The 23,853-nt window shown below is 51.7% G+C and overlaps 1 protein-coding gene across 3 annotated transcripts in view; it reads right to left on the bottom strand.

Moving 5' to 3' along the window:
• The window catches only part of LOC116953218 (heparan sulfate 2-O-sulfotransferase 1-like), a 96,294-nt gene that overhangs the window by 13,026 nt on the left and 59,415 nt on the right, over positions 1 to 23,853 (bottom strand). For all 3 annotated transcript variants that reach the window (XM_032973183.2, XM_032973184.2, XM_076074758.1), the window contains one exon: positions 4,616 to 4,938. In XM_032973183.2, the coding sequence (XP_032829074.2) occupies positions 4,616 to 4,938 (323 nt within the window). The remainder of the gene's footprint in view (positions 1 to 4,615; positions 4,939 to 23,853) is intronic.

Raw genomic sequence — 23,853 nt, 5'->3', positions numbered from 1 at the left:
GCGGCCCTATATCGCGACAGTTGCTATCTATATACGCACGCTGCGCATTAATACGAAGCAATTAATCTCTATTGGCTGAATTGCACTTAGGGCCCTCTCCCGCTATCCCAGAATGTTCCCAAGTGCCCAGGCACAAATGAGATGCCGTCTCTAAATAGCCTTGGCTGGGGGACACTGGACGGGCGGGCGGGCGGACGGGTTACAGACAAACGCATTCTCACAGACCTCGCCTATCCACATTAAGACGGCGTCTTCCAAGAATTCCCTACGGGAGAATATTCTCCGCTCTCCAAGCGCGCGCGCTCGCTCTCTCTCTCTCCCCCTCTCTGCTCGCTTCGTAGGAAATGAAAAATAATGGAAGGCGGAGTAAATTGTCTGGAGATTGTCCGGGGATTTAAATGAACGATGCCGGACAAGGGCGTGAGTGTTTAAGGGAGTGTGAGAGGAACAGCCGTCCACCGAGGCGTGCCGAGCCCACCTGTTCCTCTAAATAAAACGAAAGCGATTTCACTTTACCAGGTAAAGTCCACTGAGCTATTATCTATTCCCTCCCCCCATGAGGTAATCTGGTCCACACGCGATAGGCCATCGCCAGTGGCTGATGTAATCACGATCACGCGTGGGAATTTATAGTAGCAGTCGAATAATCCAAGCGCATTTTCTTGGGTCTTTCGGTAAAGTCACGTAGATTGGTTCAAAGAAAATTGAAAATTTCCTGAAGACGACCGCTTCTGTTGCGATCTAAACGTCGTAGATTTTAGCATTTTTTTTTTTTTACTTTGAACCTACCTACGTGACTTTATCGAAAGACCCAAGAATACGAATTCCTGCAGTCACGAAAGCTTTAAGGCAAGGTTGAATCCAAGCGAAGTTCGGTGATATCCAGGTGGGCGACGAGTAGAGATGTCCCACTGGGCATCTGTGAACACCTGCTGGAAATCTGAGAAAAAGAGCTTCAGAGCTCATCGGGATCCTCCAGCATTAATACATATTTTGACTCTGATAAGTGTATGTACGAGCACTAGGAGTGAGCTTCAGGTGTAAAATATTTAGTTTAACCACTTAGGCTTTCGCGACCAATATCATCCATGTCATTAAGGATGTTATGGGTAAACAATTAGGTTTGGAGATTTGTAAGGAACATATTTTTTTGTTATTTATTTCCTTCTTCAGATTTTTGGTTCGTGCACGCGGTGTTGTGTATTCATGATTTGTTTTTTTTTCGGGGGGTGGGGCTCACAAAAGTGATGTCAATCATTGGCACGTGACACGACTCCTGGCAAGACAATGGCGGAGCCGCGTCACCTGAGTGACGTCCTCTCCGGATGCATTCTCAACAATTTGCATTCGGATCGCCGGAGATTTGATGCATTCTAAATATCGCGAGCATTTCCTCGCATAAGTCCGTGTAGCGTTTTTCTTTCTCTGGAGCACAGACTACAGCGGTGTACCATGTGGTTTCATAGCATGGGCTACGTGGCCACATTCGCACTGCTGTGGCTTTGTGTATGTTGATGTTCAAGACGCGACCGACGGCTCCACCACCGGTGTCTTCGCGGAGGAGCAATGTGAAAGGCAGGAGGAGGTGCGATGTTTGGGTCTCGAATGAGGAGTTTCTTTTCGGACTCAACGCGTTGTCCCACTCTCGTTCGCGATCAGCGTCCTTCCGGATCGGGGGTAAAAAGGCGATAGGGCGATCCCCAGCAGGGGAAGCAGCCAGGTGGCTGTCATTGGCGAGAAAACCGTGTGAACTCTATCTGCAGTTTGCGCGACGTCTCTGCGGATATCTGGTGGCAGAATGTTCGGCAGAACGGGCAGCCGGGGCATTGGTGTCGGTGGCGAATGTTCTGGTGACGATGCCACATGGCGTTATTCAATGGTGCATCGCGCGGTTTTGCGACTCTGCCACGGAGTAGTGAGAGGGTGGCAGTTCCTTGCGCATCAGCTGATGCGTTCCTACAACAAGACGATTCTTGATTTGGCTTTTTCCCACAAGATCAGTTTGTTTTTTCATGGAAGGGCTTGAATGCCACAGTTTTCTGTCCATGACAGCTCCGATATATCTTGGAGCGGGGTCACAGCGCAACTGGGCAACCACAGAGGAACGCGTCAAGGGTGGCATCTATCGCACGATTGTTCCAGGCGCAAAGCGCTTGTGGTGTTTTCGAGGGCACGTGGTCGCGCACTCTGGTGACGGAAATAAGCCTCCGATGAAGTGAGATCAGCCGCCAGAGCATTTGACAATGTTCCCGAGCTTTTTGCCCCGTGCAGCGAGAGCTTTGTCATCTGAATTATACGATGATGTACATAGATGTAAGAGCACTTACATGGTAATTGTCTTGCGGTTGCGCTTATCGGCTTCAGGACGTACGGCGCGCACATTCCCCTCGTTCAGAGGTAGCCACAAACGCACGCAAAAGCGCGCCCGTGTGTGTCTGCGTGTGTGTGTATCTGCGTGTGTGTGTATCTGCGTGTGTGTCTGCATGTGTATCTGCGTGTGTGTCTGCGTGTGTGTGTATCTGCGTGTGTGTGTGTCTGCGTGTGTCTGCGTGTGTGTGTGTCTGCGTGTGTGTGTGTCTGCGTGTGTGTGTATCTGCGTGTGTGTCTGCATGTGTGTCTGCGTGTGTATCTGCGTGTGTGTGTCTGCGTGTGTGTGTCTGCGTGTGTGTGTATGCGTGTGTGTGTGTATCTGCGTGTGTGTGTTCGTGTGTGTGTGTCTGCGTGTGTGTGTATCTGCGTGTGTGTGTCTGCGTGTGTGTGTGTGTCTGCGTGTGTGTGTGTCTGCGTGTGTGTGTGTCTGCGTGTGTGTGTGTCTGCGTGTGTGTGTATCTGCGTGTGTGTGTATCTGCGTGTGTATGTGTCTCTGGGTGGAGCGGTAGTGTCGCGGTTAGCGCTACGCTGCGCTATGAACCCGGCGTCCCGAGTTCGATTCCCGCTCACGGCCAACACCGGTGATGATTATCTGAACCGGTCCCGGGCCTCTCCTAGGTCGACTCAGCCTCAAATGGGTACCTGGTGCGGTGTGTAAACATCGCTCACTGGGGAGACAAAGGCGACCGGACGTGGTGCTGGCCACCCACCCCCTCTTGTGCCGTGCCGGTTTTCATAGGTGCTCGCTACCAGCACTTGCCCCAACAATCTGTTAAGGCTATACGGGGGATATTTGCCTTTGTGTTGTTCAGCAGCGCGCGCGTGCAAACACACGCGGCGTTCGACTTGTTCACGAGGGTAGGATCATTGAGTTAATTCGGTGGAGTATTTCATATGCATCCGGCGCAATAGAGAATCTCGGGGCTGATGGGCGTCTCGTTTGTTTTGAGAGTTTCTCGCATCCGAGCCACTCTCCCGTCTTTGCAACTCGCGAGAATAAAAAAAAATTGCCCTATTCATTATTCATCGATTCGAGGGCTGGGAAGGCACTGCCCTATTCCACCCGTTAATAAGCGGCAAATCGCGATTGACACGCGTCTCTTAGTGGACGCGCTGTCAATGCCCTTCATGGTTTCTCGCCTTGTGAGATGCGCGAGAGGCTCTCGTTTAGTCGTTCGTCGATCGTTCGTTCGTTGGTTTGATTGCCACGGCAAATGGAATTCAAACTGGATACGGAAAACCCGCGCACGCGCACGGACGCACCAACGAGTCTTGATATTCAGTGAGGCTTCCCGGGGTAAACGAGTGTAATATTAATGATACTGGTGAGGTGGCCAGGTGGCTCAGAGTGCTGCCAACCTGGGTTCGAATCCAGGCAGCTGATGCCTGTGATAAAGCCTCATAGAGACCCATAGATTCACATAGAGACCCATAAACTCACACAGAGACCCATCCACTTACAGAGACGGAGCTGTTATGAAATTGCCGATCATCAAATTACACCATGGGTGCTCAAGTGTAACGAGTTGATTTTGCCGAAGCTTGGGCACCCATGACTGCACACAATATGGCATTTAATTCGGCTCTGGAATTTATTTGGCTAAATTCAAATTGTGAAATTGAACGGCGGGTGTTGGCTGTCACTCGACGAATCATTCCACAGACATCACTCTCGGTGGCACAGGGGGTGAGAAAGTGCTGACCCCTAGCGTGTGGACCAGGGGTCATACGAAATGAGATCTCACAAGTAGCTCTGTGATGTCCGCTTCCACGGGCCGTTTCCTAACACGAGATGCAATGTGAATCGTCCATCTCGTGTCATGACACCGATGGCACGATCCGGATACAATTGGGAGGAAATGTTGTTTTGTTGAAACAGGCACGCGCCACGCACGCGCGCGCGTGTCCAAGATGGAGCGCGATCGATGGTCACTCGCGAGAGGTGAACGCAGCACGGCTCTGTGCTGTAACCGCATTACTGTGTGTGCGGATCCATAACCTCGACGTGCCCTTGAGTCCCCCATGCCTCTTGTAAGGCTCCTGGGCTAAGGCCTCTCTGCAGCTCAATAACGAGTGAATGCCAGACGAGGAGCGGTGGGATGGAGCTGCTGGGTGTGTGGTAGATAAGGAAAAAAAAACCTAAAACAACCCCGCCAACTGCCGAGCCGCGCCGAGGCCGGCTCGGCTCTGTTGCGGCAGTGGAAAGAAGAGGCGTCGGTGCTGCGCCGCGTGACCGGTGAGACACCTGGTCGTGCAGAGACATGATGGGGCTGTTGCGCGTGGTGTTGATGTGCAGCACGTGGAACGAGTTGCGCCCGCACAGGTCGTACGCCACGTTGGTGAAGGAAGTGCTGCCCGTTTTCGGCACGCGGTTGTACACGATCACCACGTCGTTGTTGTCGTCAGCAGGCGGCTGGGCGGGTGCGGAGGCCGCAGCTGCCGCAGCCGCCAGGGCCGCCTCGGGTTGCGTCGGCGGCAGGAGTAGCCGCTGCGGCTGCTGAAGCTGCCGATGTTCGGCGGCGAGTTGAGACTCGGAGCTCTGCGCCTCTCGCCGCGCGATCACGCGTTCTGCGGCAGCACGCGAAAGACAACGGAGAGGCGACGATCCCACGTGAAGCGTGGACAGAATGTTGGGGGGCAAGCGCCGTTCGCGAGCACCTATAACGACGACAATAACAACATCAATAACATCCGTCTAAGTCTGACAGAAGCGCGCGCACGAATCTCGCCGGCTCTCACCATCACGGACACTCGAATTCAGTCCGCGGACGCCCGGATTTCAGGAGAAGGAGCCTCTCCCAAAGGACCCTACCACCACCACCACCCCCACAGTTCCCCGCTCCCTCTCCCTCACTGGATGGATGCTTGTGACGGCGATCGTCACCGTGTAAGGTGAGCGCATAACCGCACTGCAGGCGATTTGGGAGGTCCCCCTCCCCCACTGACCCCCTCCAGAGCCCCCCACGATGCAGAGACAAACCCGGCCCGAACCCCCGGTTTAAACTGCTGGCTGTGTTGACCGTGGTGTAATAAAAAAAAATCTCCGTTAATGAACACCATCTCTCACATCGCGATTGTCCGCTAGAATATAGACACACACACACAGACAAAGACCCCCCCCTCCCCCTGGAAAGCCTCAGCAGGCTGTTGGGGCAAGTGCTGTTAGCAAACAGCGTCCATGAAGGCCGGCGAATGGGGCACGAGGTGATGTGGTGGGTGGCGAGCACCACGCCCGACTGCCTTTGTCTCCCCAGTGGCGAGGTACCAAACATGAGGCTGAGCCGAGTTAGGAGAGTCCCAGCAACCAGTTTCAGCACACCGTCGATGAATGTTGGGCCGCGAGCGGGCATTGAACTCGGGTCACCGGGGGGTCGCGCCATCGAATTCTGACCCCGCGGGGCGCGTTCCTTCACGCGGCTGCCACTTTGAACGATCGCTCAACCGTGGTCCAGCGTGCACCTTACTCACGGGCGCGTTGTACCGAGCCCACCCATGGGAGGTGAGGGTCATCGTGATGACCGTATTGATAGAGTGGCGGTGACCGTGATCGGTTGGTCGAACTTATCCGACCTGTGCACCTGGAGCACATTGCCCATCCCAATGCGAGTTGCCCTGGCCATCACAATAACAGAGCAGCAGTTGCGAGAGAAATAACAAACTGTGAATGGTATGCCCGTGTGCATAATGCATGCAGGCCACCCCATAATATATTTATTTAAATAAATAATAAAGGCTTCCCGGGTTGGCCCTCGCAGGCTACCGGTTCGTAATGCCACCGGCGAGTAATAAGCATTAACCTTACAACACCGGCAATTTATTACGGGGCGGGAGTTGGGGGGGGGCGGCAAAACAATCCATACTTCACCCATTAGGTCGCCGGATCAATGTTAGGGAAAGTGTTTCCTCGGTGTCGCGTGCCCCCCGAACGACGATCGATGCGGCGCGTCGCTTAATGGGCTCCGCTGCGCAATTGGGCTAATCACGCGCCGCGCGCGCCCGACAGAGCGAGAGAGAAAGAGAGAGAGCAAGAGAGAGATAGAAAGAGAGAGAGAAAGAGAGAGAGAAAGAGAGAGAGAAAGAGAGAGATAGAGAGAGATAGAAAGAGAGAAAGAGAGAGAGAAAGAGAGAGATAGAGAGAGATAGAAAGAGAGAAAGAGAGAGATAGAGAGAGATAGAAAGAGAGAAAGAGAGAGAGAAAGAGAGAGAGATAGAGAGAGATAGAAAGAGAGAGAGAAAGAGAGAGAGAAAGAGAGAGATAGAGAGCAAGAGAGAGAGAGAGCAAGAGAGAGAGAAAGAGAGAGAGAAAGAGAGAGAGAAAGAGAGAGATAGAGAGCAAGAGAGAGAGAGAGAGCAAGATTCATAATTAAGCTGCCGCTCACCTGGATGTACGGCCCGCTAGGCGCGCGCAAGGCCATCACCGGTGCGCGTCGCGTGTCAAACCCGCACTGTTCCTCCGAACCAGCGGTTCTTGACCTGGGGTGCACGCACCCCCTCTGGGGGGTGTAGCGAGACGTGGCTATATACGCATTTAAGAAAGTAAATAATCTAAAGCACAAATTAAGCGCGGGCACGTAAGAACAACTACTTCGTTTCATAAAAACCCCACGTGTTGATTCAATAATTCTACATTTTTTTTGTTTGTTTACGATTGAGAACCAAAAGGGGGTGCAAGGCTGCAGTAGAAAGGTTAAGAACCACTGCTCGGATTAATTCTGCGCGTTCGGTGTTAGCGCGGTGCTGACATTGCCCAGGACCTGGGGCCTCTCTGTCGTGTTTCACAGATTCATGGAGTCTGCTGGCAGGGAGCCATGGGGGCTCCAGGGTGGCTATGAAATGTTAACTACCTCGCCTGGTATACACGAGGTCGCGGGTTCTCGCCGTGGCCGCGTGGATGTTTTTTTCTTTCCCTCCGGGTCCTCTCCGCGTTTAGAAACGTGCGTTCAGCGCAATGTGGCTGCAGCAAATTCCCACGTGACGATGAGCCACTTCGATCAGCTATCATTTGCGGCCGGGTCGCTTATGAGAAAGAACTACATAGCTCAGTGGGCCTTACCTGGTTAAAAAACACAAATAGATGAAAGATAGAATTCCAGTTTGTAGTTCTCCCACTGTCTGCTCCGCCTGCAGTTGCCTCCCATAGCCAAACGCGCGCGCAGTGTAAGCGGCATTGGCCAACAAAACATCATCCCAATGCTGAAAAACAATTGCCCGCAGAGGAAAAAAAAACTAAATTGGAAGTATACACAACAGCAGCAGCAGCAACAACAACAACCACCACCACAGCATCGCCCCCTTACCACAAAGCAAACACTTCCCATGCCACTCGGGAGAAAGAGTCTCGAGACTGGGCGAGGACCGTCTTGGGTAAATAAGTGGAATAACAAACGCAAAAAAAAAATCTCACTCTGCAAGGCGATGCAAGGCAGGCCGATGCCCCGAGCATTGATTGATGTTCGTCTGAGCTCTGGCAGGAGACGCACGCGCCCGTTTATTTATTTATTTAACTCGTGCTTTGTTTCTTTTTTTGAACGAGAGGCTGAGTGACGGCACGCAGGGCGGGGCTGGCAGAGAGAGACAAGGAGGGGGTGGGGGGTGAGGAGCGCTCTCCCACGCGTTGTGTCGTCATTACCCACACACCCCCCCCCCCCCCCCCCATCAAAATAACCCACGAGGACTTCACTAACATCAACAACAACAACAGTTGAGTACCTTGGGTACTCGCGCTCTCGTTCCCGTAGCTCAGGACTATCATGGCGAGGGAAGAAGAGGCCCCCCTTGCTGCGTCTCACGGACGCGATCTGCAGGCGAGCTCACCGTCGTGTAATTCGCACGGGAATTTTTTTATTTTATTCGTTTGTGGGTTTTTTTTTAAACGTGGAAAATTTGGGCCGTGGCGCCAGCACGCGACGGCACTTCTCTGTCTTCGAACGACGTCTCGGGAGGGACCCTTTGCAATCCGCTGCGAGCGGAGCAGACATCCGCGTAGTGTTTGTGCGGCTCGTACACTTCGCGGTAATAACTAGGGCGGCCTGCAGGAGTCGAACGACCCTGGCTCGTCACCTTCCTTCATTGGACGCCTGATCGCGAAATCAGCCCGAAGTTAAAGCGGCCGTCCTCCAGCTCCGAGCAGAGCAACGCTGCTCAACGTCTTCTTCTTCTGCGTGTGATTGCCCATCCAGGAGCTCGGTTCGGTCCCCCGACACGGCCCCTATTCTGTGTGGGAGGTTGCATGTTTATCCCCGGTTCTGCATTAGCTTCCTCTGGGTTGTTCGGTTCCCCCCCCCCCCCGTAGCTAAGCACACACTCCATAATAATAGGGGGTTTCCCCTTTTTTTCTGGCAACAAAACCAATACCTTTTTTTACGAGGAATCATGCGTGCATTAACCACAATACTTGCGGTCAAAATGCAAAAAAAACACAAAAACACACTGATAATATGATGCATTGTCCTTGAAACTGATTGGTCCACACCAGAGACGGCTTTCTTTAGAGCCTCGTCTCAATTGGTGCTAGACCAGAGGATGCCAAAAGGCGAACAGCTCAAAGACAATGCACTATCAAAGTAATGAGGGCTCGGGGCAAGCATCTACATCATTAGACCTCCTTTGCCAGTACCGTCTCTAGTGTGGACCAATCAGTTTCAAGGACAATGCATATATTATCAGTGTGTTTTTTGTTTGCATTTTGACCACAAGTATTGTGGTTAATGCACGCATGATTCCTCGTAAAAAGGTTTCAGATTTGTTGCCAGAAAAAAGGGGAAAAACCCTATTATTATATTTTGGTACTGGCAAAGGAGGTCTAATGATGTACACACACTCCATGTTCTGACCAAACGACCCAATGTTGGAAACAAATACCCAATTAAAACGTAGGCTTTCGCGACCAATATTATCCATAAAAGAGGTTTTTGGGTTAGAACTCGAGTTGTAAATGTCGTGGGTTTACTCTCCAACACACCGGCGTGTTGTACTAGTAACGAATTGGCATGTTTTGTTTACGTGACAGCCCTGATTAATTGGCTGTGTCGGGTTGAACGGCACATTTATATTTACGCGATCTAACCCCAAAAACTTATATTATAAATCACCTAATTACACGTACATTTATTTTCAGTTGCGATTACACGCAGCGACTGAAAACTTGGCAGGAGCCTCCTGAAAAAAAACTCATTTTGAGATTCAAGTGAGGCTTGCCTGGGTAAATAATAATAACAACAACAGCAACAGCAGTGCACTTGCCAGATGCACATTAAACCAAAGGGCAAACAAACCCCAGATGCGTTTCGCTAGTTGCTCATTCAGGCTCGTGTTTAGAATCGCGTGCTATGAGGCTGCTAATGGTGATGGTGATGATGATGAAGTGGTATAAAATAACACATAAGCTGCAATGCAATTACTGTGGTAATCAGTAATCAATGTGTCTTCGCGATCCACCGCCCACACGCGCACCGCACATTGCATCTCTCAGCTGATTTAGAGATGCCTTTTGTTCCCCACGATGCATTGTGTTGCATTTGCAGGCCATTACAGAAATTAAACATTTCCATTATGGTTCCATAAATCAAGTTTTAATCAGTGATGCCCCCAATTCTACGCAATGCCTCCCATAATCCTCCACGTTCCCAATCTTCTCTCTCTCTCTGTCTGTCCCTCCTTCTCCCTGTGCCCAATACCCTTTTCGCTCCTTCTCCCTCCTTGCACCCCTCCACTGGAATCAACTGCCCCTGTCCCTGAGCAGCATTGGCCATAGACTCAACACTGCACCATCGACTCAACACTGCACCATAGACTCAACACTACAACATAGACTCAACACTGCACCATAGACTCAACACTGCACCATAGACTCAGCACTGCACCATCGACTCAGCACTGCACCATAGACTCAACACTGCACAATAGACTCAACACTGCACCATAGACTCAGCACTGCACCATAGACTCAACACTGCACCATAGACGCAGCACTGCACCATAGACTCAGCACTGCACCATAGACTCAACACTGCACCATCGACTCAGCACTGCACCATAGACTCAACACTGCACAATAGACTCAACACTGCACCATAGACTCAGCACTGCACCATAGACTCAACACTGCACCATAGACGCAGCACTGCACCATAGACTCAGCACTGCACCATAGACTCAACACTGCACCATCGACTCAGCACTGTCCATAGGTTCAGCGCTGTCCATAGGTTCAGTACTGCTCATAGGCCCAACACTGCTCGCAGACTGAACACTGTCCCTGTACATGAAGCAATCCCCTCCTTAACCTCCTTCGGTTCTTCTCTTACAGCCTCACCTCTTCTCTATTGTCCATTCTCTTCCTCTTCCCTCCACTCGCCCCTCCACTCCTTCCCGTCCCTCCCCCTAACTTTTAGTGGCCCTAAAGTAGCCCTTTATCGCTGTCACCCATTCCTCAATCCTTGTAGCACGCCCCTGACAACTGCATCGTTCCATTCTGCGCCAGCGTTGTCGTCAAGCTCCATCACATGGCGCCTCGAGTGAAGAAGGCGCTCTATTATCAACAACACACATTTGGATTAGATTTGAGGAACTAATTACCAACAGAAGCCAATCACCGACGCTCAACAGGCACGAGGCTCCTGTTGCAGGGTCAACAGTCGACCGACAGCGGACGTCCGTGGACGCTCCAGGATGCGAGAGTCAGACCCATCTGCAGTGCCACGGCACGCATAGCGACGATTGTCGAGAGAGGAAATGGTGACGGACTTGGGGCTCGTTTTTTGTTTTTTGTTTAAACCTTACATCCAAAAACTCAGAACAAAACTAATCGGCCTTTATTTTGAAAATATATTACGTCCAGTGAAAGCAAAACACGGATGTTCCCATTTCATCGCAGGGATCACCATCGCTGTCAAAACACACGGATGTTCCGATGTTATCGGAGCCATCACCATCGCTGTCAAAACACGGGGCGCACGGGAACCAAAACAGCGATGTTGAACGATGTATGCGTGCTTTTTTTTTCGTGCCAATCCCTAGTTGCACGCAACTCGGTTGCACGCAACTGGGTTTGCTATTGGGTCGCGTGCAACCGATTGCCTCGATGTGGACGTCTCTGCGGTGGGAGATGTGAGCGAGTTTGACGTGGCGATGGTTCAGTTGTTGCAACTCCGAGGTGTGGGGCCGCTCCTGGTATTCCGAGTTTTTATTATTTAGCTTGTTTTAAACAAAGTTGCCGAGCCCAGGCCCAAAATCACAACACGTTACAGCGGCCAGGAACAAATCATCAAAGTTTTAATCGATATGAGTGGAGCACGTTTCTTGAATGGAATAAGGTTTGTTATATGAGCTTGGGGAAACAGACGATGGGAGGAAATTCTAACGCGTCAACACACATTACATACACACATTACATACACATTACATACACACACATTACATACACATTACATACACATTACATACACACATTACATACACACATTACACACACACACACGCACTACACACATGACATACACACACATTACATACACATTACATACACATTACATACACACACATTACACACACATTACATACACACACACGCACTACACACACATTACATACACACATTACGTACACACACACACACGCACTACACGCACATTACATACACACACATTACATACACACATTACATACACACACATTACATACACACATTACATACACACACATTACATACACACATTACATACACACACATTACATACACACATTACACACACACACACGCACTACACACATGACATACACACACATTACATACACATTACATACACATTACATACACACACATTACATACACACACATTACATACACACATTACATACACACACATTACATACACACATTACATACACACACATTACATACACACACATTACATACACACATTACATACACACACATTACATACACACACATTACATACACACATTACATACACACACATTACATACACACACATTACATACACACACATTACATACACACATTACATACACACACATTACATACACACACATTACATACACACATTACATACACACACATTACATACACACACATTACATACACACACATTACATACACACATACCACATACCCGCGCTAACACTCGTGACTTGTGTACACACAACACAAAGATCTCTCGTGTAGTCTTAACAGATTGTCGGGACAAGTGCAGTAAGCGAAGCGCTACCAATGCTGTTAAGGCGCACGAGGGGGTGGCGTGGCAAAAAAGACGTCCGGCCGCCTTTGTCTCCCCGGTGGTTATTCTTCCTTAACCCATTACCCCAGGTATTCGATTTTTTTTTGTTTAAATCTGCGTCAACCCAGGCGGCACGCAGGATCAATTAAAATATTCGTCACTGGCGTTGATCATGCAGCTGGAATCGAACTCGGGACCGCCGGATTCGTAGCGCAGGTGACTCGCGCGCGCCCACGGAAGCTGGGAATGGATCAAGACGGCGCCGGGCTAATGAACTGTGGCGCCTCCTCTTTAATGTCGCAACACGCGGGTCCCCATTAGAGCGCGCGCGTGGCGGCAGTTTGTCAGGCCGGGGTTCACAGCCTCCGCTGAGCGAGGGGTTGGTGCTGCTCACTGCTCATCGCAGTGTTGCCGCTGCTGCTGCTGCTCACTGCTGCTCACTGCTGCTGTCGCTGCTGTTGCTCACTGCTACTCCTGCTCACTGCTGCTGCTGCTGTCACTGCTGCTGCTGCTGCTCACTGCTGCTGTCACTGCTCCTGCTGCCACTGCTGTTGTTGATGCTCACTGCTACTGCTGCTGCTGTCACTGCTGCTGCTGCCACTGCTGCTGCTGCTCACTGCTCGTCGCAGTGCTGCTGCTGCTGCTGCCAATGCTGCTGCTACCAATGCTGCTGCTGCTCACTGCTGCTGCTGCCACTGCTGCTGCTCACTGCTCGTCGCAGTGCCGCTGCTACTGCTGCGACTGCTGCCACTGCTGCCACTGCTGCGACTGCTGCTGCCACTGCTGCTACTGCTGCGACTGCTGCTGCCACTGCTGCGACTGCTGCTGCCACTGCTGCCGCTGCTGTCGTGCGTCCGTTGTGGCAGCGTGGCGGCAGCGCAGGTGGCAAAACTTCTGCCTTGCACGCACCGAGGGCCTTGGGGGTTCGATTCCTGACTCTATGTGAACTTTGTACGTTCTCTCTCTCTCTCCCGCCTGATTTGCACGGGTTTCCTCCGGTTTCTCTGGAATTTCTCCCATCGCTAAACTAAGAAAAAAGACCCACGTACAATGTAACTGCCATTGGCTAAACATCCCAATGCTTTCAAAAAAACGCCACTGGCAAATCGCCCGATGATGCTGGTTGATGTAATTAGCAGCGAAACGTCGTACTACTCAAATTGCAAATGTTGTGGATTTACTCTCCAACACACCGGTGGGCTGAAGTAGTAAACTAATTGGCGTTCTGTTCACGTGACAAATCTCTTACTAATTGGCTGTGTCGGGTGGTGGAGGGTTACGACACATTTTTACTTACGCGATCTAACCCAAAAAACAACCTTTATTATGAATAATATTGGTCGCGAAAGCCTGCTGCGTGCTAAACCTGCAAACTACTCAACTTGAATCATACACGTGGCAAATTCTCCGCCCGCTCCACCGTGAAGCCGCCTGGCCGGTGACTGCAGGCGACGCCTGCGAGTGTTCTGCTGAGTTTATTTACAGAGAGGAACGCTTCGTTGAGTCGTCAGGAGCTTGCGCACGAGGGGGTCCCCACATCGGTGAACGGTAGAGGCGCAACCCTGCAATTACCTATACTCTTCGTTTCTATTCGGTAAAGTCACGTAGGTAAAAAAATAAAACAAAAAAATCACGACGTTTCGGCCACAACACAAGTGGCCTTCATCAGGTGAAGGGACCGTGCTGTCACAAGGACAGCGTTGGAAAGAAGAAAGTCAAGTCAGGTCGCGTCCTTTTAAGCTATGTGGGAGGAAACAATTACCTGCGCACGCCGCTGCTGGGCAGTGGCGTACAGAGAGACGGGAGATCCTAGACACCTCCCCCCCCCCACATTTTAGAGGGTATTTTGGCCTACTCCTCCACGATGGCAAGACGTCTGGGAAGACGTGGGCGAGTTACCCATACTTCACCGAGCCACACGCGACCCACCAATCGACTCGCAGCGCACACACACTGACACATTCATCTGTAGCCGCATTTGAAGAGTCGTGCGATGGGCATGTACGTTCGTGTCGAGGCATTTCCAATCCAAACATTTTAAATCGCTCCGCTTTTTGCACCGGATGCGAAAGCCCCCACCACCCCTCCCCCCCCACTAAAACCACAGAGCTCAAGCAAAAAAAAATAGAAAATAGAAAACCAAACAAAAATCAAATCCTCGTGCGCCCCCGATCACGAGTCCGTTCAGCATCGCCAAAGCGAAATGTGCAGGGACGTGGCACAGCGTCCGAGCTGACGGGGAGAATATATCTCCCTCTCCCCTCCTCCTCCACTGGCAGGTCAGCTCTCATTTCAGGCTGAGCTGACCTGCGGGAGGCCCTCTCGGGGGGTAATGACAATTTAGTTGGCCGGGGGAAAGGGGGAGAGCGGTGGGAAGGCCTTCGGTGGGTAATCATTTCTGGCTGAGTTGACCTGGAGGAGGTCCTGACCGTGGGACGGCAGCTCGGATCAAACCCACGTGACCAGGAATTGAAATCCGTGCCCCCCCCCCACCCCCGGGAGCAACGTTCAATCATCAGCAGGTCGAATTATTTTTCTTTTTTGTAAACAAGCGTGGAGACGAATAAATAAATAAGTCGACTGCCGCCGTGCGATGTTCAGAATGCTCAGCACTGAGCTTGCTGCCGAGAGGTCGCAGGTTCAATTCCATCCCCTGTGCCGCGTGTGTACGTGTGTGTGTACATGTGTGTGTACATGTGTGTGTGTGTACGTGTGTGTGTACGTGTGTGTACGTGTGTGTGTGTACGTGTGTGTGTGTGCGTGTGTGTGTGTACATGTGTGTGTGTACATGTGTGTGTGTACGTGTGTACGTGTGTGTGTACGTGTGTGTGTGTGTACGTGTGTGTGTACGTGTGTGTGTGCGTGTGTGTGTGTGCGTGTGTACGTGTGTGTGTACATGTGTGTGTGCACGTGTGTGTGTGTACGTGTGTGTGTGTACGTGTGTGTGTACATGTGTGTGTGTGTACGTGTGTGTGTGTACGTGTGTGTGTACGTGTGTGTGTGTGTGTACGTGTGTGTGTGTGCGTGTGTGTGTGTGTATGCGCGCATTGGGAGCGGTGGTGCAGTGGCTAGCGCACTGCGCGATACGAACCCGGCGACCCGAGTTCGATTTCCGCTCACGGCCAACACCAGTGACGATTATTTGAATCTGTTCCCGGGCCTCCCCTAGGTCGACTCGACCTCAGATGACTCCCTGTTGCGATGTGTAAACATCGCCATTTGTGGGAGACAAAGGCGGCCGGGCGTGGGGGTGGATATTTGTCTGCGTATGGCTCTAGGCAGTGCACAGGCTCGCGAGAGACGTCGACGGAGCGCAGTTGCCTTGAACGCGAGCGCCGTGGAGGTCCGGGCCAGACCCCCGCGGGCCAGACCCCGCAGCACGGCCCAGGGCACTCCCCTCAATCACCGAGGGTCGCGATCGTTCGCCGGGCTGTCAAAAGTTTCCTTCATAAAGGGGGCTGGGGGGTGGGGGGGGGATCCTTCTGAGTTCACTACCCGGCGGCGCTGCGTTCGGCGCCTGTCGCAAAACATTTCGCGGTTCGGATCCGACAGGCCGTCCTGGCTATGACCTCGGCGCGTGGTGTAACCGCGATACCACCACGGCGACGTCAGCTGGAAACGCGTAGGCCCCATGTGTGCCGGCGTCATTGACTCAATTGTTGTTGTTGCCAAATTCGAAATAGGATACCGCAAATTACTCTGTTGGGATCACACAGCGCAGCAATCATCGACTCCCCACTCCCCCCCCCTTTAATGGCAGACCAATGCCCGCTATGCAGGCCCAGGCGCTGAGTCCGCCCTGTGCCGCACAGGGACAGCCGCTACCGGGGATGCCCTGTCACGGTGCGTGGAGATGATGAGACGCGACAGAAGTCGCCCATCGCGTGCGGAGATCGCTCTGAGACGCCCCGCGGCGTGAACGAGCGCGGCTCTGTGCAAGACACAAACTCATTATTGCTGTGATTCTCATACGGTGAGAGAGGGCGCCTCTCGTGTTCACGCACGGAGACGTCCCCCCCCCCCCACCCTTCCCGTTGTCGCGGCCAGGTGACCGAACCGCAAAGCTCTACACGGCACCCACAAGCGTACGCCTACACACAGGGACTCACACACACACACGCACCGACACACACAGGGACTCACACACACACGCGCCGACACACACAGAGAATCACACACACACACGCACCGACACACACAGGGACTCACACACACACGCGCCGACACACACACAGAGAATCACCACGCGCACACGCCGACACACACAGGGACTCACACACACACACGCCGACACACACAGGGACTCACACACACACACGCCGACACACACACAGAGAATCACACACACACGCGCCGGCACACACACACAGAATCACACACACACACGCGTACGCCTACACACAGAGAATCACACACACGCGCCGACACACACAGGGACTCTCACATACACACGCGTACGCCTACATAGAGAATCACACGCACACGCGCCGACACACACACAGAATCACCACGCACACACGCGTACGCCTGCACACAGAGAATCACACGCGTTTGAAGCCAGAGATCCCCCCTATAGCCTGATCAGACTGTTGGGGCAAGTGCTGTTAGCGAGCACCTATGAAGGCCGGCACGGCACACGAGGGGGTGGGTGGCGAGCACCACGCCCGACCGCCTTTGTCTCCCCAGTGGCGATGTTTGCACACAGCACCGGATACTCATTTGAGGCTGAGTCGACCTACGCACACAAAGAATCGCACGCGCCTACAGCCACGGGGAGTAGCTGCGCAATAACAAAGAGCAGCCGCCCGTGATTTAAGACGTCACACATCAAACCGGATTTTACATTCTCAGAGCTGGAACCTAGCCAGACCGCGTGCGCAACCAAATGTGACGTGATCAGAGTGCTTGGCACGGTCATTGGTCAGCATGCAGAGACCATCAACTCACTGCACGAGAGAATCCGAATTTCATCACAGCTCAGTCTGTGTGTCCTGTGTAAGTCTATGGGTCTCTGTGTGGAGTCATTGGCGATCGGGCTGAGACCGTCAACTCTCTACACTCGAAAAAACCCGGCTTTAATCACAGGCAGTGGCCGTGACATGGATTCAAACCCAGGAAGCTCAGCGGCTGCGGCTCGGGGCCTCTGACCTCTGAGCCCCCCCCACCCCATCCCGCCCCCCCCCCTCGCTGGCCACTTCAGGTGCCCACATGTCGACCTGCGCGTTGCCAGGAAGGGGAGGCGGGGTGCGGAGTGTGACACACCCACCCACCCACCCGCTCACTAGCACACTCACCCCGCTGCGGTGAGCACTCACTCGCTATCTATCGGTCGCGCTGAAACCCAGGCTTTTCACCGGCGGCGGCGGCGGCGGCGGCTCATTTGCCAGACAACCGAGCGTGAAAGTGCTCAGGCCTCACTGCCTCCCACAGCGCCTCTCTAATCGAATGCTTCATTCGGGACTTTGCGGTGACGGCGCTGGCAGCAGCCCCACAGACAACGAGGCCGTGCAAGGTGCATCACGAGCGCCACGCTGGCGAGACGTTCACTAACCTCGCCTGGTGTACAGGAGGGATCGTGGGTTCGATCTTGACCCTGACGCCTGGTGTATATTTGGAGGTTTGCATGTTCATCCCAGAGGTGGCGTGGATTTCTCTGCGGGTCCTCCGGTTTCTCCATCCACATTTAGAAACGTGCTTTTAGAGTCTATGGCTGCTGTACATTTCCACGTGATAAGCCACTTCGCTGACCTATCATTTGTGGCCCGATCGCTTCTGAAAAGGAGCTACATTGCTCAGTGGCACTTACTTGGTAAAATAAAAAAATAATGTCACCCGCCTGCACTCCTGTCTGCCCTCTTTTGCGCTAACCGCACATTAGAGTGGGCAGAAGCCACCCCCCCACCCCCCCCCCCCCCCCAGACAAGATTCCATTTATTCCGACCGGCCGACGCTTATTTCAGTATTCAATTGGCGACTTTTATGAGCGCAGCTGCCAGGCCTGGACACGTACAATTGTCGCATCTACCGCCCCTTGCGCCTCCTCCGCCTCCGTTTTTCGTTGTCCGTCCCTGTGCTGTGGAGTGGAGGTGAGGAGCAGGGTTCATGTGGCGCTCATGTCGGAGGTGGTGAGCGAGGGCTGGTTTCAGATATCTTGTAGCGATGTTAGTTGGTTAGCCGTGGTCGCTAGGATTGTAGCAGGGTACGCTAACCGCTGTGGGTCTCTGTGTGAGGCATGGGTCTCCGTGTGGGTCTATGGGTCGCTGTGTGAGTCTCTGGGTCGTTGTGTAAGTCTATGGGTCTCTCTCTGTAAGTCTATAGGTCTCTATGTGTAAGTCTTTGGGGGTCTGTGTGTACGTCATTGGTGAACGGGCTGATACCATGAACTCCCTGCACTTGAGAACCCGGTTTATTCTGCATCGAGAAAATAGCGTGGCTCAAACCCAGATTCGAACCCAGGATCTCAGCCTGTGCTGGCTCAGCGTGTCCGCCGGCAGCCCAGCGAGACTATGAGACAAAAAAGGACTGCTTTTGCAAAGGAGATCTGACCATCTGGCCAAACACGCACAACGCCGTCGATTGTGCGCAAGGCACAACGGGCAGTCGTGTTGGGCTTGCGGCGAGGGATTGCCTCCGTTCCTCGGGCCCACAACGGGAGAGATTGGTGGCACCGCACGTGGCACAGTCAGAGGCCTTTCAAAGTGACTAACGACGTGAGCGACGTTCCGTACGATCGTGACCGGCACTCCAATGCAATAATTGGATGAAATTCATCGCCGGAAGAACAATCGCAATTCTTATTATTGCAATAACGCTGCTATTAATATACAGGGTGCTTCAAAATGTTTTTTTCAACACTTGTGAGAATTTGCAACAACACCACGAGAAGTGTGCCGCTGCCGCCGCCGGGCTCTGGAGATCACCTGGAGAAGATTCCAGGCACGCGTTGACAACGATGGCGAACCAGGTGGAGACCCTTTCACTTTTTGAAGCTATTAACATTACATTTGTTATCATGTTACAGTGTATCATCCGTTCATTTCCCGATAAAAACGACAGTCCCATGCAAGTATATATATATAAAAAAAAAATTGAAACACCCTGTATATTTTATTTCAATGGGTCATTTCCTCCTCCACCACCACCACACCACCACCACCACCACCACACCACCACCACCACCACACCACCACCACCACACCACCACCACCACCACCACCACACCACCACCACACTCCCACGGCGTGACTCCGGTGCCTTGCTGCTGAGTTTCACGCCGTGTTGCGCGAGAGAGCGGACGTCCAAAACGGATCGCGCTCGCGACCCAGGGAGGCGTCGTGCCAGTGGCCCTGTCAGTGGATGCCCCTTCCGTCTAACCCCGGGCGGGAGGCAGCCGATACGAGCTCGCTCACACAAAAGGAGGCTGGCGTCCTTGTCAATACCCGTCGTCGTAGAGCCATTTATTAATTGCGCTCAACGGTACAATTTTTAGTAAACTGAAAGCGTTGAGCAGCGAGATGCCGTGAAGTAGATTATTTTTTTCCATTATTGATAATCAAATCTCGTGATGTTTACGACCCCCACGTGCAGAGGAGAACCGGTTTGGTTCTCAAGAGTAGCGGGTTGATGGTCGCTTACCAGTGGCTCACACAGAGACCCATAGACTCACACAGAGACCCATAGCCTCACACAGAGACCCATAGCCTCACACAGAGACCCATAGCCTCACATAGAGACCCATAGACTCACACAGAGACACATTGCCTCACACAGCGGCCCATAGTCTAACACAGAGACCCATATACTCACACAGAGACCCATAGACTCACAAAGAGACACATTGCCTCACACAGAGACCCATAGACTCACACAGAGTCCCATAGCCTCACACAGAGACACATAGCCTCACACAGAGACCCATAGCCTCACACAGAGACCCATAGCCTCCCACAGAGACCCATAGCCTCCACAGAGACCCATAGACTCACACATAGACCCATAGACTCACAGAGAGACCCATAGCCTCCCACAGAGACCCATAGACTCACACAGAGACCCATAGACTCACACAGAGACCCATAGCCTCACACAGAAACCCATAGCCTCACACAGAGACCCATAGCCTCACACAGAGACCCATAGCCTCACACAGAGACCCAAAGCCTCACACAGACCCATAGACTCACAGAGAGACCCATAGCCTCACACAGAGACCCAAAGCCTCACACAGAGACCCATAGTCTCACACAGATACCCATAGCCTCCACAGAGACCCATAGACTCACACAGAGACCCATAGACTCACACTGAGACCCATAGACTCACACAGAGACCCATATACTCACACAGAGACCCATAAACTCACACAGAGACCCATAGACTCACACAGAGACCCATAGCCTCCCACAGAGACCCATATACTCACACAGAGACCCATAAACTCACACAGAGACCCATAGACTCACACAGAGACCCATAGACTCACACAGAGACCCATAGACTCACAGAGAGACCCATAGACTCACAGAGAGACCCATAGACTCACACAGAGACCCATAGACTCACACAGAGACCCATAGACTCACACAGAGAACCATAGACTCACAGAGAGACTGTGTAGCTGCTGTGCTGCTATGCTGCTACTGTGTAGCTGCTGCGTGGCTCTCCGAGGTGTCTCGTTGTTGTTTGGCACGACGATGTCCGACGTTTTTGCTCCTTGTGCCGGGAGCTTCTGTAGCAGCAACTGAATTCAATTCCCGAAGGTGCGCTGCACAAGCGGAGCGATAGGAAGGCGTTCGGGGAGGGAAGTCATCGCATCAATGGTCACGATCGAGGGAATTTGGCGCTCGCGCTGTCGTCTGCATGGCGCGAGGCTATCACGAAGGAGCGCGCTTGTGTTTCCCATTTTCACCATTTCGTTGGTCACGTTTCAAACGAGTAAAACGTGGGCCGTGACGCCGGCACACGCATCGGCCGTGACTATTTTTCGCACGACGCCACGGGGATCTTTTACGTCCACCGCTAACCGGACGGCGCTTCGAGCGTTCAACGATTGGGGGACACCCCGCGCGGTTAACCAGGGCGGCCCCTGGGCTCGGCACCGCGTGGCTCCGCAACGGGCGGCTTGCGCCCTACCGCTGGGCCAACGGCACCCTCCACCAAGACATCCCCTGGCCCCCATCGCTCGAACCCCGATGGCACAACTGAGATCAACGACGCGACTCGTCAAGATATTGCGGTGGTGGCGGTGGGGGTCGCCATGAGCTGTGCTGAGCGGCGCAACGCAGCAGCAGCAGCAGCAACAACCCTCCTGTGCACGGCCAACCGAAGCGAGACCAAGGAAATTAACTCGGGAGCACAGCAGCTGATGCTCGCCGTGCAAGGCTGCGGGCGTCCACGGGAGCGCCAATCCCACCGCAGCGGGTGTGACAGAGGGCATCGGGGACTGCGTTCCCCGGCTCCGGCCCGAGCCCGCCCGCGGTTGCCGGCTCATATCGGGACTCCACCTCCTGACCCGAATCCTCCCTCCGAGTCACTCGGTTAATGCGGAAGCCAGCGAGAGATGGACAGCGGCGTGCTGGAATTGACAGCTGGTTATAACTCGTGTCAAAGAGTCTTAAGTGCTTTTCCTATCCAGGCGTGGCGAGCCGGTTGGCGGTAGGGGGGTTTGTCGCAGGTGGCGAAACTCGCGTCTCGCGGCAAGAAAGCGCCTGGGTTTGATTCCCGACTCGGGTGCCTTTCCGCGCGGAGTTTGCTCCGGGTTCTCTGGTTTCCTGCCATAGCTCAGCACATCCTACAATGTAGCTGGTAATGGCCAAAAACGATTTCAATGGCAAAAAAATTGATTTGGAAATTACTTCATTGGCGTTGCACGCGGTAGTAACATTGCTCCCCCATACTGCAAAAAAAAGTGAGACTCCCTCGATATTCGTAACAGATACAGGCACGTTCCTGAGAAGTGCCCGTAAAGCGATATTATTATGCTTATCGGACCCGACTTTTTTTCCCATTGACTTCCATTGTATAACTTAAAGAAGAATTCAACAGGAAACGATGATCAGAGGTGACAGACGAAATCCGTTTGATAACCACGACTCATCCCTCCGTGATGGAATACCAAACGCACGAAAGCACTCTGCTGTTCTTGTTGTTGCTATTATTGTAGCTATTGTGGCTGTCATTGTTGTTGTTATTGTTGTTGTTGCTGTTCTTGTTGATGCTATTATTGTAGTTATTGTTGCTGTCATTGTTGTTGTTATTATTGTTGTTGTTGCTGTTATTGTTGTTGCTATTATTGTAGCTATTGTTACTGTTCTTGTTGTTGTTATTCTTGTTGTTGCTGTTCTTGTTGTTGCTATTATTGTAGCTATTGTTGCTGTCATTGTTGTTGTTATTATTGTTGTTGCTGTTATTGTTGTTGCTATTATTGTAGCTATTGTTGCTGTCATTGTTGTTGTTATTATTGTTGTTGCTGTTATTGTTGTTGCTATTATTGTAGCTATTGTTGCTGTCATTGTTGTTGTTATTGTTGTTGTTGCTGTTCTTGTTGTTGCTATTATTGTAGTTATTGTTACTGTCATTGTTGTTGTTATTATTGTTGTTGCTGTTCTTGTTGTTGTTATTATTGTTGTTGCTGTTATTGTTGTTGCTATTATTGTAGCTATTGTGGCTGTCATTGTTGTTGTTATTATTGTTGTTGCTGTTCTTGTTGTTGCTATTATTGTAGCTATTGTGGCTGTCATTGTTGTTGTTATTGTTGTTGTTGCTGTTCTTGTTGTTGCTATTATTGTAGTTATTGTTGCTGTCATTGTTGTTGTTATTATTGTTGTTGCTGTTCTTGTTGTTGTTATTATTGTTGTTGCTGTTCTTGTTGTTGCTATTATTGTAGCTATTGTTGCTGTCATTGTTGTTGTTATTATTATTGTTGTTGCTGTTCTTGTTGTTGCTATTATTGTAGTTATTGTTGCTGTCATTGTTGTTATTATTGTTGTTGCTGTTCTTGTTGTTGCTATTATTGTAGCTATTGTTGCTGTCATTGTTGTTGTTATTATTGTTGTTGCTGTTATTGTTGTTGCCATTATTGTAGCTATTGTTGCTGTCATTGTTGTTGTTATTGTTGTTGTTGCTGTTCTTGTTGTTGCTATTATTGTAGCTATTGTTGCTGTTCTTGTTGTTGTTATTATTGTTGTTGCTGTTCTTGTTGATGCTGTTATCGTTGTTGCTGTTTCTGCTATTGTTCTTATTATTG

Source organism: Petromyzon marinus, chromosome 50, assembly GCF_048934315.1.
Source record: "Petromyzon marinus isolate PM22_M1 ecotype Great Lakes invasive population chromosome 50, UKy_Petmar_22M1.pri1.0, whole genome shotgun sequence".
Lineage (NCBI taxonomy): Eukaryota > Metazoa > Chordata > Hyperoartia > Petromyzontiformes > Petromyzontidae > Petromyzon > Petromyzon marinus.
The sequence above is the reverse complement of the archived record's forward strand: the minus strand, read 5'-3'. Positions and strand labels throughout refer to the sequence as shown.